General features: G+C 49.8%; 1 protein-coding gene across 1 annotated transcript in view; it reads left to right on the forward strand.

Annotated features, from left to right (window-relative positions):
* The window catches only part of LOC102018593 (short transient receptor potential channel 2-like), a 36,060-nt gene that overhangs the window by 15,051 nt on the left and 4,479 nt on the right, over nt 1-16,530 (forward strand). The window contains exons 8-19 of the mRNA XM_013511714.1: nt 179-351; nt 938-1,007; nt 3,509-3,630; nt 4,336-4,563; nt 6,545-6,608; nt 6,740-7,484; nt 8,661-8,879; nt 9,962-10,126; nt 11,386-11,560; nt 14,852-15,052; nt 15,140-15,302; nt 15,525-15,617. Of these exons, the coding sequence (XP_013367168.1) occupies nt 179-351; nt 938-1,007; nt 3,509-3,630; nt 4,336-4,563; nt 6,545-6,608; nt 6,740-7,484; nt 8,661-8,879; nt 9,962-10,126; nt 11,386-11,560; nt 14,852-15,052; nt 15,140-15,302; nt 15,525-15,617 (2,418 nt within the window). The remainder of the gene's footprint in view (nt 1-178; nt 352-937; nt 1,008-3,508; nt 3,631-4,335; nt 4,564-6,544; nt 6,609-6,739; nt 7,485-8,660; nt 8,880-9,961; nt 10,127-11,385; nt 11,561-14,851; nt 15,053-15,139; nt 15,303-15,524; nt 15,618-16,530) is intronic.

Here is a 16,530-nt window from a genome sequence, read left to right on the forward strand (position 1 = left end):
TAAGTGGATTTTGGGCTACAGTTTGGCATGCAGTCTCTCTAAAAGGTTCGCCATCACTGCTCTGGGTCTGTAACCCTACCTGTACGTGAAATTGACTTTCTCAGGTCAATGCCATTGACCTGGAAAGCAGAACAGGGTTTGCTGTCCAGGTGAAACCAAGTGCTGTGTTTCTCTGCAGGAGCACCAGGGAGATGGCAGAGCTCAAGGATTTCCTGAAGCAGCTGCAGCCAGGAGCCCTGGGGCGTTCAGCCCGCATGGTGCTTTCTGCTGCCCGCAGGGCGCCTTCAGCCAGTTTAACAAACCCAGAGAACAACCACGCAGACCCAGGTCCCAGTCAGCGAGAGTGTCAAGGTGAGGCCCCATTTTCGGGCAGGGTATCTACTACAGGCCGGGCATTGGAGGTATGAAGGCACTTTGAAATATATTAAACGTTCTACCAGGCATTTCATAAATTTTTTTTTTTTTTATTTTTGATATGGGAATCAAACTCAGGGTCTTACACTTGCCAGGCAGGCACTGTGCCACTGAGCTATATCCCTGGCCCCATAAATTCTGAATAACTAGCCAAACAGTGATTGTTGGTTTTGTTATTATTTGACAGATATTTATTGAACATCTCTTAATGTGCCGGGCTTGGTGTGGTGCCAGGGATACCGGAGTAAATAAATAGCAATGTTCCCATCCTAATGTAAAGACACATGGCCATGTCACATAATTTAAAACTGCACCTGTGATAAGTATTTGAAGAAAAAGCATAATAGGATGACTAGGTTTAAATTTGAGAATCAGGGAAAGTCAGAAAGAATTAAGCAGGCAAAGAAGGTAGAAAAAATATTCTTAGGAGAAGTGACGTCCATGCAAAGGCCTCTGTTAATGATTTAATGAGCATTAAATGAGGTTTTAATTTAAAAAACAACTCTGCATTAACATCTTACAGAGCCCAGAGCAGAGGAGCAAAACTCCGAGAATGACGGGCGCAGGAAGAAGCGGCGGAACGTGCATCACAGGTGAGTAGGTCAGCAGGAAAGGCCCAGCTCCCCTCCCCAGACCTGACGACCCCTCTGCAGCTGTCCTTCCTCCCCTACTCTTGTTTCCGTTAGGGCAGGATGGCCTGGGGGCTGGGCTGCGATCTCTTAGTCCAGAGCTGAGTGCAGACAAGAAAATGCCCTTGTCCACACCTTATCAGACCTCGAGGGAGGCCGGGAGGCAACCTACTGACCCAGAATCTGAAGATGATTCCTTCATGGACTTCATCAAAATGTAAATCTTAGCCAGGCAGCATGGTACATGACTGTAATCCCGGCACTCCGGGAGGCTAAGGCAGAAGGATCACAAGTTCAAACCTTGCCTGAGCTACTTAGCGATTTAGACCCTATCTCAAAGTAAATACATGAAAAAATGGCTGGGAATGTAGCTCAGAACAGAGAGGGGGAGAAAAGCAGTGATCACACTTGCTAGGATGGCTATAATAGTTTTAAAAAGATGCACAATGACAAGTATTCAAAAAGATATAACAAAATTAGAACTCCCATGCACTGCCAACATAAAATAGTGCAACTGCATTGGAAACCTTTTGTCAATTCCTAAAAATACCTAAAGTTACCATATGTTACACCTAGAGTTACCATGTGACCCAGCAATTCTAGACCTGATATCTATCCGCAGGTTTTCCTTCAAAAACTTACAGACAAATGCTCACAGCAGCATTATTCCTTGTTTATTTTTATTTTTATTTTGTTTTGTTTTGTTTGAGACAGGGTCTTGAGCCAGGTGTGGTGGCACACACCTGTAATCCCAGCACTCAGGAGGCTGAGGTAGGATCATTGCAGAGTTCAAGGCCAGCCTGAACTGCATAGCAAGACCCTGTCTCAAAAAAACAAAAAAAAAAAAAAAAAAAGAAAAGAAAAAGAATGAGACAGGATCTCTCTATGATGCCTAAGTTGGATTTAAACTCCTTGGCTTACATGACCTTCTACTACAGCCTCCTCAGTTACTGGGACTACAGGCACAGACACCGTGCCTGGCCCTCGTGTCATTATTCATAATAGCCTGAAATCTAAAACAACCCAAATGTTTATCACATAATGAATGAATGAATGAATGAAGTGTAGTATTCCTAATCAATAGAATATTAATCTATGTATGGAATATTATTCATCCATGAAAAAGGAATGCATCCATGAAAAGGAATTCATCCGTGAAAAAGGAATATAGTACTGATACCTTCTCTAATGTGGATGAACCTTAAAAACATCATGTTAAATGAAAGAAATCAAGCACAAAAGATCAAATACTGGGTTTGTTGTGTTGTTTTGTTTTGTTTACAGTGCTGAGAATTGAACCCAGAGCCCTGAGCATACTAGGCAAGTGCTGTACCACCAAGATGCATCCTCAGCCCCCCACGTATTGTATGATTCCATTTATATGGAATGGCCAGACTAAATGACAAATACATAGAGACAGAAAGTAGATTAATGGTTGCCCGGGACTACAGGGATAGAGAAATGCAGAGTGACTGCTAAAAAGTTTCAGAGTTTCTTTTGAGGGTGATAAAAATATTCTAGAATTAATTATGGTCACTCAACCTAACAAATATTCTAAATTTAAGCTTTAGAAGGATGAATTTTATGGCATTGGTATAATAACTCAATTTTTAAAATAATTAAAAATCTGACAGCAGCTAAACATGCCTGTAATTCCAGCTACTCAGGAAGCTGCAGCAGGAAGATCACAAGTTTGAGGCCAGCCTCAGCCACTTAGCAAGACCCTATCTCAAAATAAAGTTTAAAAGGGGCTAGGAATGTACCTCAGTGGTGGAGCATGAGGCCCTGGGTTCTATCCCCAGTACTGCCCCAAAAAACCTGAAAATAGTAATAGAAGCTCTCTTGTGAGATGTTCAAAGGTTAAATGACTTCCTGCAAGTCTGGTATATCAAGTGGGAAAGCCAGGATTCCCGCGGAGGTTATTGTTTCCATATTAACATTCCATATCCGCTTTGCCCTGATTTGAGGCTCCTTTAGCCCATATGGCCTTGCTAATAGCCAGTGTTGTTTTCCATATTTTGTTTGTTTGTTTTTTAGCAGTACTGGAGATTGAACCTAGAACTTTCACACTAAGATATATTCTCAGCCCTTCAGCCCCTGTGTGTGTGTGTGTGTGTATTATCTTGTTTTGAGATAGGGTATCACTAAGTTGCCCAGCCTGGGCTCAAACTTGGGATCCTCCAGACTTAGCCTTCCAGAGTGCTGGGATTACAAGCATGTGCCACCACACCCGGCAATAGCTGGTTGTTGTTTTGGTTTTGTTTGGGGTTTTTTTTTTGCAGGGGCGGGTTGGTTTTTTGAGAAAGGATCTTGCTATGCAGTTCAGGCAAGCCTTGAACTCACTATGCATGCAAGGCTGGCCTCAAACTCCCTGTGATCTTCCTGCCTCAGCCTTCTAAGTACTGAGATTACTGGCATGTGCCACCACACCCAGCCTGCTGGCTGTTAACTGTTGTTTTTCACAGATCCCTGGCCAACTCAAACTCTCAATCAAAAAGAAGAACACCAAGAGCAAGGCAAAGAGCACATCGACCCCAGTCCCAAAACAATGGCGTCCAGGATAGGGGACAGTGCCCCATTTGTGCAGGTGAGCTGGGAGGTGGCTGTGTGGTCACTCTACCCTGCTTGAGGGAGGAATAGGAAATCTGGAGGCTGCTGTCAAGAAGCATTTGGATGTGGACTCCTGGCCTCGGGCGTCTGTGCAGTCCCTACATCTGTAACTGTACCGTTAGTCAAATGTAACTCAAGGGAAGTCTGTCTGGAGCACCTGCTCACGTTGTGTTGGCAAAGCTGAGGAAGAGACATGGCCCTGCCCTCAGCAAAACACGAAACTAGACAGTATGAAACACTGTCGGGGAGAATTTCCTTTGTAACTGCTTCCTCCTTGTCCAAATTCTGCTTACACTTTAAGACTCTCTTAAAGGGGGGTTTGTCTTGTTTTTTTTTGTTTTTGATTTTTTTTTGGCTACTCTGATCTTCCCAGATAATCTCTCCCACTTCGCACCTTCTGCTTTAAATCTCTGTTCTTTGTGTTCCTAGCTGTGTTTCCCACTAGACTCCACGGCCCATAAGGACCCTCCCCGTCCCTCCCCTCCTGGCATCTGTCAGGCACAGCAGATACTGGACAAATATTTGACAGACACGTGCAAGTGTCCCTTGGGTGTAAAATATGCAGCCATGGTAAATTTCCTGAAGAACAGCTGCCCTTGGTGGCGCATATACCCTTCAGACTTCTCAGGGTGGCATCTGTCCAAAGACCCAATTTTGTTTACCTCCTTCTCCCTGCTCCCAGGCTCCTTCAGCGCTGAAATTCTTCCTCTGCACGCTGCCACTTGCGGAGAGACCTGCCCGCCTCCCCCAGCGCCTCCCTCCTCCTCACCGCCGTGCTTCCCGTCTGTGCTGTGGGTGTCCTCCCCCGAGAGCTCGCCGCCCGTTTCCTGGGTGCAGTGCCCCATCTGCCAGTTGCACTTTGCAGTGAGCGAAGTCGAAGAACACGCCAGCGCATGCGGGGAAGCTCTTTAGGGCCGAGCCTGGCGTCCTGTGGTTTGGCCCCCACACTCTCTGACAAAGACTGGAGATGGAGCTCAGCAGCTGAGAAGGGCTGATGGTGCCAGGCCTCCGGCTCGGCCTCCCCCCACTCGTTCCCTCGGGACTCTGCCTGAAGGCCCCTCCGGGCCCAGCTTGCGCTCCTTTTCTAGTTGTCAAGACTCTGTCTCCATAGTACCCAGTTCTCCCAAGGACAGCTCCGTCTTTTTTACCTTTGGAACTTCTGGTAGAATTGGTGATCTCTCCAGGGCCTTGGGACACTAGCCAGAATGCCTTTCCCTCAGTGAGTTATACATCCTCATGCCTGTTTTCCTGAAAGGAAAACTGAGGCCCATTCCAACGAAAACTACTGCCTGAAAGATCAGATCCTTAGGTGATCTAGGAAGACCATAGTGAGTTCTGAGCATGAGCCTGACACCCAGAGTCCCATGAATTTAGCTTTCAGTATTCTATAGTAGGTATAATCAGGTAATAGCGCTGCTGTGTGACTTTCGCAAGTGATTTATCTTGGTCCCAGAATTAAGCTCAGTATCTGAGAGAAGCAGGCATGGTAGCATGCACCTGGAGTCCCAGCTACTTGGGAGGCTGAGGCAGAAAGATCACTCAAGCCTAGGAATTCAAGGCCAGCCTGAGCAACAGAGAGAGCCCCTGTCTCAAAAAGAGAAAAGCAGGCTACATACTTGTAGCCCTGGCTTTCAGGAGGCTGAGGCAGGAAGATTGTGAGTTTGTGGCCAGCCTGAACTACACAGAAAGTTCAAGGCCAGCCCGGACTACATAGCAAGACCTTGTCTCAAACAAACAAACAACCAAAGTAATTTAAGAGAAACTATCCTAGTCTGGGGTGGTGGTGCACACCTAAAATCCTAGCACTTGGGAGGCTAAGGCAGGAGGATCACAAGTTCAAGGCCAGTCTGGGTTACACTGAGTTTAAAGCCAGCCTGAATTACAGAGTGAGACCCTGTCTCAAAATAATAAGAGGGAGAGAGAAAATATCCTTCATCCCCTCTCCTCTCAGAACTCTTAGAGGGACCAGATAGGTTGACTAGGAATGGTTCTAGGCTTCTTTGAGGCCATTGGGCAAATCCCATTCCCCATTTGCACAATGAGGCAGTCAGACCGAAGTGTCTAAAGTTCCCTCAATCTGTGATATTCCAAATTCTTCTACCTTCTTTGAGCAACTGTGTACTCGCTCCCCTTTCCCAGAAGATTTCACTGTGTGGCGCTAACACAGTTCCCCTGGTCCCCAGGGTACCAGGGAGAGGGGGAGCAGCTGGTCCCAGCAAAGGGAGGGCGCAGGGCGGGGTTTTGAATGGGTAGGAAAGAGGGTGCTAGGTGCGTCCAGGGAGGCAGACGGAGCGGGAGTTCAGGCCTTCAGTCCCTGCCTGCGTAGGTGGGTGCAGCCATGGACCCCCTCACGGTAAGAGGCCCTCTGCTTCCCTACTTTCGCCTTCCCCTGCCTTCACCTGTCCTAATCCCATTTCTAGCTTGAACAAAATAATCAATTGGCCCAAAGGGGTGGCAGGGAGACCCTGGCTGCCGGCAGGCAGTAGGCATCACCACGCCAGTGGAAGAGCCCGTGGAGCCCTGAGCCCGGGCCAGAAGAAAAGAGCAGGAAGGATGGGAGCGGGCCTCTTAGAAGAAAGGGACAACAGTTCCCTGGGGAGGAAATGCCCTGCACAGCGGGCAAGTTCACGCCAAGATGGGCTGGTGGAGGAGGAGCACGTTGGCACCCAACTCGTAGTCCTGTTCGGGGTGGGGAGTGAGGACAGCCCGGCCCAGACCCTCCTGTGTGGACATGTCTGGACCTGCCCTTGAGAGAGGTGCTGTGGCCTTCAGAGAGATGAGCAGCTAGAAGATGAAGTCAACAAGACGGGAGCTGGGGCCTGGCCAGGCCCTGTGTGCCTGCGTGGGGTTAGGCCGGCTTCAACTGCCCTTGCTTGCTTGCATGCCCACAGGCGGCCCACGGGTGTGGGTTCCTGAGAGCGTGGAAGCTGAGCTGAGGAAGAGCCCCGTCTCCCTGTGACAGACCAGTTTGGCACTTCTGACTTAAGAATCTATACAATAAAATGGTGAATAAGATAGCTTTTGCCAGCGTGTGTTTGGGACAAGGGGCTGAGCAGAGAGGGTTAAACAAGTGGGTTGGAACTCAGGTCTTGCCCTCTCTACTACATCCAGCCACAGCCTAACTGGACTGAGATTGTGAACAAAAAGCTCAAGTTCCCACCTCCACTCCTGGGTGCCATCCAGGAGGGGCGTCTGGGTCTTGTGCAGCAGCTGCTGGAGGCCGGGGTGGAGGCCACGGGCAGCGGGCCAGGTGGGCCCCTGCGGAACGTGGAAGAGGCTGAGGACCGCTCCTGGAGAGAGGCGCTCAATCTGGCCATCCGCCTGGGCCATGAGGCCATCACCGACGTGCTGCTGGCCAACGTCAAGTTTGACTTCCGGCAGATCCACGAAGCGCTGCTAGTGGCAGTGGACACCAACCAGCCAGCAGTGGTGCGTCGCCTGCTGGCCCGGCTGGACCGCGAGAAGGGCCGCAAGGTCGACACTAGGTCCTTCTCTCTGGCTTTCTTTGACTCATCAATTGACGGCTCCCGCTTTGCACCTGGAGTCACTCCACTCACCTTGGCCTGCCAGAAGGACCTGTACGAGATCGCACAGCTGCTCATGGACCAGGGCCACACCATTGCCCGGCCCCACCCGGTCTCCTGTGCCTGCCTCGAGTGCAGCAACGCCCGCCGCTACGACCTGCTAAAGTTCTCCCTGTCGCGCATCAACACCTACCGCGGCATCGCCAGCAGGGCGCACCTCTCCCTGGCCAGTGAGGACGCCATGCTGGCCGCCTTCCAGCTCAGCCGTGAGCTTAGGCGCCTGGCCCGAAAGGAGCCTGAGTTTAAGGTTGGTTTCCCACAGCTCCCCTCAGGGCCTCAGGGCCCTGTATCTGTTCTTCCACAGGAGCAGGGCTGGGCCTGTGGTGGGTGTTCTGGGCAGTGGGGGGCAACAGGAAGAGGATGAGGAACAGCAGAAATCAGTGACTTCAGGGGCACCTAGGCTTATGGGACAGGCACAGCGCCATCCTAGGGGTGCCCTGGGTGTGTCTGAGGGGGAAGAAAGAACATAGAAAAGCAGCTGGGGAGACTGAGACATGACCGTCAGTCTCTGGGGTACCTGCTGTGTGTCTCACCCAGAGCACTGTGCTCTGGGGCTGTCAAGCTTGTGATCACGAGACGCTCCCCGGACTTGGCTCAGTGCCTTTGTAGATGGTGCTCAAGGGCTTCCAGGCCCAGCACAGAGCCCGGAAAGCCACCGCTGCTGTGCCCAGGAAAGGCTCCCCGGAGGAGGCGGGGTTCAGCTTAGCTGCAGGGGTGCGTGGTTTGGTACAAGTGACAGGGACCGTATCTGAGGCGGGGCCAGAGCCCCAGCGAGGACTGTGAGGGAGCAAGAGTGGAGGTGGGGGTGAGTGCAGAGGGCTTGCTGCAGGATGTAGAATGCAGGGAAACTGAGGCCTGGCAAGGGGAAGCACCTGACCCCGTATGGCAACACCTGAGGGTCAGTTACAGGAAGGAGCCTGGCCTCCTGAAGCCTGGCCTAGACCCTCTCTGGGGAAAGGAGCCCAAGGAAAACCAAGGGTAATACGAGTAACCTACGGTGTTCATTTCTGCATGTCCTGAAACTGCTACCACAGTTGTCCTGAAACTGCCAGCGTGGTTCTCCTATAATGTAAATTAAAAAAAAAAAAAAAAAAAAAAAATTTAAGTGAAGGTATAAGGATTAGAAGTTAAAGGGGGTCAGAAAATAAGAATTATGAAAGGAAAGTACAGTACAAGGAACAGGCAAAGGTGACAGAGAACCGAAGTGACTTAGTGGTGAGGTAGAGATACCACCAGCTAAGCAAAAGGTGACACAAGAGAGACCTCCTGATAGCGAGACGGATTGATGAGGTAGCAGGAAGGAGAAATCAATGACCCAGGGACACCAAGTGTAAAAGTGATGCCAGAGAGCTCAGCAAGGGAGCAGGATGAGTTGACGGCGCTGGACGCACGGGGTGGCTGAGACAGACCTCCTTCCCTGCAGCCTGAGTACATTGCTCTGGAGTCGCTGTGCCAGGACTACGGCTTTGAGCTGCTGGGCATGTGCCGGAACCAGAGCGAAGTCACTGCTGTGCTCAACGACCTGGGCGAGGACAGCGAGACTGAGCCCGAGGCTGAGGGCCTGGGCCTGGGCCAGGCCTTTGAGGAGGGAATCCCCAACCTGGCGAGGCTGCGGCTGGCGGTCAACTACAACCAGAAGCGGGTCAGCTGGGCCCTGTCCACCTCCCCTCCCTCCTTGACCCCTTGCCCTCCCACCTCCAAACGTCCCTCACGCCCATTCCACCAGATGCCTGGTCCTGCCCTCAGGACCTCGATTCTGAGCACTGTTTCGTCTCGGCCCTTGCAGGCAAGAAGGGAAGGTCTCTCCCCTCCCTTCTCACGTCACTCTAGCCCTTGCCCTGTTCTCTTGGAGGACCCATGATGCACCAGGCATCCACCTTCACTCACACTGGGACAGTCCACCTTAGAGCTTTGTCTCTGGCTGCTGAGTGACTTCAGCCTTGTTCTGCCGTTAGATTTCAGTGCCTCACTGTAGAGAGGATTACAGTAGATCTCTCAGAGATTGAATACCAAGTGGTTCTTTTATTTTCTGCCTCATTAGATATCCTTCCCCCAAGCTAAAACATGCTCCATTTGCAGCTTCTCCTGCCCCTTACTCCCTACTCTCATCGCCCTCAGGTAGAATAGCCAACTAGAACTTAACCAAAAGCTTTCCTTCATAGTGGCTCCCCTGGCCCTGGCCCTCCAAAACAGCAAACCTGCTTTCCCTCGCTCCTTCCTTCTTCAAACCATTCGGCCAGGTGTGGCACATGCCTGTGATCCCAGCACTGGGGAGGCTGAGACAAGGGGGTCTCCATAAGTTCAAGGACAGCCTGGGTTATATAGCAAGACCTTGTCTCAAAAAAAAAAAAAAGAAAAGAAAAGAAAAAGAAAAGAAAAGAAAGAAAGAAAAACAACCAAAAAGACCATTTAGACTGTTGGCCCAAATCTCTAAGAAGGCAGGGAACTGTGAGGGTTCTACCTACCACAGCCTGACTTAGATTCAGGAATGTGGAGTCCAGGAAAATCTTCAGAGGTCAGCTTCCTCCTTCACAGACAAGCTCAGAGAGGGCAGATGTGTCCAGGGTTGCACGGCAAGTGTGTGCCCTCTCTTCTGGGCTGGCTGGTGTGGGAAGAAAAGAAGGATGGTTCGATCTCTGTGGTGGGAAACGGGCTCTGCACCCAGCTGGCCCCTGTTCCCCCTCGCCTGGTGGGTGCCCCCTCTCATGCTCCATCTCTGCTTAGTTTGTAGCGCACCCCATCTGCCAGCAAGTCCTGTCCTCCATCTGGTGCGGGAATCTGGCTGGCTGGCGTGGAAGCACCACCATCTGGAAGCTCTTTGTCGCCTTCCTCATCTTCCTCACCATGCCCTTCCTCTGCATTGGCTACTGGCTGGCGCCCAAGTCCCGGGTACTAAGTCTAAGATTAGGCAGCACTCATGTAGTGAACAGTTTATGTCAGGCTAGGCATAATCCCAAGTCTGGGTGCTTAGCAAATGTTCCCATGCAGTAGCACGGGAAGCAGGTCTGGAAGGTAAGCATCACTCTACTGCCGGAGGGAGGAGGACCCTCGGGTGCAGGAAATGGAACTGCTTTCTTCGTCCAGAGTTCACAGCAAATAGCAGTCGGGATGTCAGCTAAGTTCTGTCTGCCTCCAAAGCTTGAGTCTCTTGTCTAGCCCTCTTTTCTCCTTCCCCAAGCAAGTATTTCCTTGAGACCCCACTGTGAGCAAGGCATTTGCCTGGCCCTGGGATATGACGCAGAATGAAGGCTGTTTCTGAGAACCAGATGAGGAGCAGGGAAGTGTCTGGGAAAGGGAATGGCATGGGAGAAGGCCGAGGGCAGGGAGAGTGCACGGCAGCAGAGAAACTAAGGCATAGGGAGCAGTGATGTGGGCGGGGCCGGAGTTTGCAAGCGGGTTCAGAATGGAAGTCACTGCAGAGTTGAGGAAGCAAATGTCCTCACTGGCTCTATGTGGTGCAAAGCTTCTGCTACTGGTGGGAAAGACGGATTAAGGAGAGGGGGCCAGATTCAGGGCACCGTCAGAGTGCCTTCATGTGACAGACAGTTCCTGGCCAGTTGACCACGTTATTTTATGTGGTCGAAGGAGCAAATTTAGGGCAGAAGTGAAGAATTTACCTTCTAGCTTGCTTGAGTTTGGTCCCTGCAGGAAGGATCCCAAGGGAAAGTTACTTTACCTCTGTGACTGTCAGTCTCATTGGTATGAGACTAATACCCGCCTCATATGGTTGTGAAGGTGTCGACAGACAGGAAAGTGTGGGAGCGGAGTGCACCTGTAATCCTAGCGCTCTGGGTGGTTGAGTCAGGAAAACTGTAAGTTCAAATGTAGCCTTGGCATCCTAGTGAATTAGTGAGACCCTGTCTCAAAATAAAAACAAATAAATAAAAGAAGAGGGGCTGGGGATGTAACTCAGGGCTGGGGATGTAACTCAGAAGAGGTGCTGGGGATGTAACTCAGGATGTAACAAACAATCAAACAAACAAAAGTATAGGTGTATAGGTCCTTATACATCTTCAGTAATTGTCTGAATACACGAGCGGGCGAAGCTGAGAAAAGCAGAGCTGTGTGTGGGCTGAACAGTCTGGCAGGGCTCCCTGGAGGGGAGATGATGGGACCTTGAGAGCCGTGTTCTCCCACTCTCCCCAAAGCTGGGCCGTCTGCTAAAGATCCCAGTGCTGAAGTTCCTGCTGCACTCTGCTTCCTACCTGTGGTTCCTCATTTTCCTGCTGGGAGAGTCCCTGGCCATGGAGACACAGCTGAGCACCTTCATCGGCCGCAGCCAGACCGTCTGGGAGACGTCACTGCACATGATTTGGGTCACAGGTACGTGTGCGGGGCTCTTTATTTGTGGTATTTCCCTTGGGGCCCTTTACTGTCCTTCATGATCAGCTTCCCAATTCCGGGGACTTTGCTTCCATAGATGTCCTTCCCTTTGCCCCTAAATCAGGGAACCTAGCCCTGTAGCAGACTCTCTGAGCAAGGACCCCATTTTGCCCCTTCCCTGGCACCTGCCACCACCCACTCTGGAGGTTCCTGTCTTCTCACAGTGACATAGCTGCCCACAGCGTCAGGTGGGACTTGTCTTGGTAGAAAAGTAGTCCCCGAGTACACTACCAGATAAACTGTCCAGAGGTGTGGGACAGAAAGGCTCACAGACCAAGAAAAATGCTGGGATCGTACCATTTATTGTACTCCTAAGTTGCGCAGGCATGGTAGTGTCCTTGGGAGGACACTGCACAGAGGCTGCCTTGGGTACCACTTGATCTGAGTGAGCAACAGTAGCAAGTGTGGCTGGGCATAGCAGTAGCTTGCAGTTAGCCTGATGAACAGCTATGACTCTTCTGTGCATTCTTTGGGCATAGAATATAGGGAGTAGATGTGGGGGTCAGCATCTGGTTTAAGATTTCACAAGTACTGAGGGCCTTCTCTGCCTGTGTATGTTCAGTGTGTCCTGAGTATCTGGTGTCTGTGTGTTCACATACGGCTCTGCTCACTTTACCCATTCAACTCGTCACCCAGGCAACTAACTCATCTATGCCGGACACGTTTCATCCATTCCATACGTTTTCTCTTCTATATCAGAGCCAAGTTTTCTCAAACAATTCAGCAGATGTAGTTTGCAAGAACCCCAGAGCTCCATGCTGCCCGCAGATCTCTAATTGGGCAGCTCAGCAGGCTGGACTGGGGATCCCTCCCTCAGCTGTCTTCCCCACTGAGCTCCAGCTTAGTTAGCAAACTCCCAAGTCACCAATATGTCAAGTCCAATGCTCCTCCTTGTGCCAAGCTAGTCAGCGATGGCCAAAAGGAAATTGGACCAAGACCCTCTGGGGAAAGAAAGCAGAGCAGCACAAGAGGGACAGCTTCTCATCCATTATCCACTGAACAGTTATTGACCTGAGTGGAAATGAAGCCAACACAGTTCTGTGAGGGAAGAAAAGTCTTGTAAACACGTACAGCAAAACTCATTCATTCAGGCAGTAAATGTTTGCTGAGGCGCTACTATGAGTGAAGCCGTAAGAGTACCTGGACCCATTAAACACAGTTCCATCCAGTCAACAAGTACTCACTGAGCGTCAACCCCCACACAAGAAACTCCCCTGCCATATAGCACTGACTATAGCTCCTGACCACATCATATGTGATGTGATCAAAATATACAGTGTTTGAATTTTTAAGATTTATTACAGTAAAAGACATATTGCCATTGGTTCCCCTCAAAATAGTTACCCTGGCTCTGAACACACTTATCCCATTGTCTTGGCACTTTCTGAAGCAGTTCTGGGAACCCTCCTGGTTTGTTTTTTGTTTGTTGTTGTTGTTGTTGTTGTTTTGGTTTGTTTGAGACTAGGTTTCACTATGTAGTTCAGGCTGGCCTTGAACTCACTATGTAGCTGAGACTGGCCTCAAACTCTTATTGATCCTCCTGCTTTAGCTACCTGAGTGCTGGGATTATAGGCATGCACCATCACACCTGGCTCTGGAAATCCTCTTTCATGGGCATCTTTAAAAGATGTAATTTTTTTTTTGAGACGTAAATTTTTTTTTGAGGTCTCACTATGTAACTCAGACTACCCTTAAACTCACTATATAGCCTAAGTTGACCTCGAACTCACAGCAATCCTCCTGCCTCAGCCTCCCAAGTACTGGGATTACAGGCATGTAGCACCATGCCAGGCACATAAGATGTATTTTAAAAATATAGTGAATGCTGCTGCTAAGTGCCACACAATGGAAAAGCAGTCTTATAAAAATATTAGTGTGTCCTCAACCACTTTATTCCCTGGATCAGGTACTGTGTGACTTCTGGCTCTTTTCTAAAGTCAAAATGATTGTGAAAGGTAATTATTTTGAATCAGTTCAGGACATTGAGGCAGCCACAACACACAGCTAAAGGCTTTCATAAAAGTGGACATCCAGAACTGCTTCAGAAAGTGGCAAGGACTGGATAAATGGTTTTGAAACAAGGAGTAGTATTTTAAAGAGGATCAATGTGTCTTTTACTGTAATAATTTTAAACTTTTTTAACATTCACCGTATTTTCTGATCATGCCATGTATTCCCACTTGTCTTCCCAGCATTTGCACTTGCATTTTTCCAATATCACAAACCCCTTCCATGCTGCCCCTTTACCTGGCTGGTTCCTTTTCCTCCTTCAGCCTCAACTTGGATGTTACTTTCTTTGAGAAGCTCTCCCTGAGCCCCAAATCCAAGGAAGATCCATCCCTAAACAGCCCCTCCCGTACCCTGCTCCCCCAGCTTGCCTTGTATCTCCTTGCCTGTCTCCCTCACTAGATTCCCAGCCCCGCAAGGATAGAGCTATGCCATCTTTTCCACCACAGCACCCTACTGACATATGGTAGGAGCTTAATAAATATTTAATTTGTTCTGGGAACTGGGGACAAGGATATGAATTAGACACAGTCCCCGTCCTCGAGGGGCTCCAAGTCTGGCCAGAAGGGCAGACCCACAGAGAGACATAGCAGTGCCCCGTGGTGATAGCGTCACAGAGGTATGAACAGAACAGGGAGAGCACAGAGCAGGGAGAGCTAACTCACTCCACCTGCTCGGGATGCTTTGCAAGGAAGCGGTGTTTGACCTGGGTCACAAGCATGACTTGGGCATTTTAGGTGGGGGACAGTGAGTGAAGGGAGTGGGAAGGAGCACAAAAGGTGCCCAGATCAACTTGCTAATGGGTACTAGCACCAACGACCTTCCCACTGAGACGTGGCACTGAGCAGGTTGATAATTGAGAGTGCTTTCAAATCGCATCAACGTTCTTTAAATGTTCACCTATTATTTACTTGGTGGAGGGTAAGGGGAACAGATGTCAATCTCTACCTCCCAATACAGCTTCAGCCAGGTGTCCCTCACTTCCAAGTGTCAACTGCCTGTGATCCTTGGTGCAAGTCACACCAGCCCTGAGAAGCAACCACCTCAACAAAGACTTTATTGTTGCGTATGATCACATTGCACCTGGATAGATTACATATTTGCATCTTGATGTTTTATCTCCCCACTCCCACAAGAGGGTGCCCCCTCCCCATAATCTGCCTCTGACCTAGGAGGAGGAGGGAAGTTCCACCCCTCTGTCCTGACCCCTGCCTCCCTCTGCAGGCTTCCTGTGGTTTGAATGTAAGGAGGTGTGGATCGAGGGCCTGCGAAGCTACCTCCTGGACTGGTGGAACTTCCTGGATGTGGTCATCCTGTCCCTGTACCTGGCAGCCTTTGCCCTGCGCCTCCTCATCGCTGGGCTTGCCTTTGTGTCCTGCAGGGATGCCTCTGACAGTGCCGCCTGCCACTATTTCACCACGGCCGGTGAGTGTCCCCACGACTCGGCCCTCAGTCCCCTAGTGCCTACTGTTCCTCTGCTCTCAGCCACTCCCCCCACCCAACCCTGCACAGAGCGAAGTGAGTGGCGCACCGAGGATCCCCAGTTCTTGGCTGAGGTGCTCTTTGCTGTCACCAGCATGCTCAGCTTCACCCGGCTGGCCTACATTCTGCCGGCCCACGAATCGCTGGGCACCCTGCAGATTTCCATCGGCAGGATGATCGATGACATGATCCGGTGCGTACTGTCCCTCCTCAGAGCACCCTCCTCTCTGATACTCTCCATCTGACCTGCAATTCCTCAGCCCTAGTGTAGTGCAGTCCTGGGGTTGGGAGCTGATCCCCATTAGCGAGGTGCTCTTGCCACCTTGGGCTCCTCGTGCCCCATCTCTCTTCCCGGAGCCTGACTTCTCCCAGGGTGGAGGCCTGCTCTGACCCTCCCACCCCGACCCTCTGCCAGGTTCATGTTCATCCTCATGATCATCCTGACTGCCTTCCTCTGTGGCCTCAACAACATCTATGTGCCCTACCAGGAGACAGAACAGCTGGGCAAGTAAGAGGAGGGCAAAGGAGGGCAGCAAGCGGGGAGTCTGCAGCCTGACTGCCTCTTTCTCCTTCCTTCATTTATTCGCTCAGTTCTCTGAACTGATTCTTTTCTCATTGGATCACTCTGTCCCTCATTCATTTATGCATTTGCTTATTCACTCATCTGTTCCTCACACTTAATTTTATCCTACCACATACCCTTTACCTACTCTCTTTTTCCTTTACCTAGTTACTTTGTTTTGTTTTGTTTTGTTTTTTGTCGTTTAGAGACAGGGTCTCGCTATGCAGTTCAGGCTGGCCTTGAGCTCACTTTGTAGCCCAGGCTGGTCTCAAACTCAAGATGATCCTCCTGTCTCAGCTTCCTGAATGCTGGGATTACAGGCGTATGCCACCATGCCCAGCAACTCCTTTACCTAGTTTCAATTGTTACTAATTTTCTACATCTGCTTATCTATTATTGTCTTCAGTCTTTTTTCTCCTGAAACATTTAAAAGTTGTAAATATCATGACACTTCACCCCTAAATAGTTCAGGATGTCTCTGAAGAGGATAACCACAAAATCACTATCACATTAAAAAATGTAAGGCCTGGGGGGATGTATGTAGCTCAGTGATAGAGCACTTGCTTAGCATATACAAGCCCCTAAGTTCAATCCCCAAGGCACACACACAAAAAAAGAAATTTAATATTCATACTATAATAATACTGTGCAGTCCTTATTCAAATTTCCCCAATTGCCAAAAAAGTCTTACTATATGTTTTAAAATCTCATAGCCAATCTAGAATTATGCATTGCATTGTATTGTTGTATCTCTTTAGTCTCCTTTAATCTAGAATATGCCCTCTATTTTTCCGTGTCCTGCCTGACAATTGAACTTTTTTTTTTTTTTTTTTTTTTTTGCCTTTTTGAGACAGGGTCG

This window comes from Chinchilla lanigera, unplaced genomic scaffold (genome assembly GCF_000276665.1).
Source record: "Chinchilla lanigera isolate Chin_1 unplaced genomic scaffold, ChiLan1.0 scaffold00013, whole genome shotgun sequence".
In the NCBI taxonomy this organism is placed as follows: domain Eukaryota; kingdom Metazoa; phylum Chordata; class Mammalia; order Rodentia; family Chinchillidae; genus Chinchilla; species Chinchilla lanigera.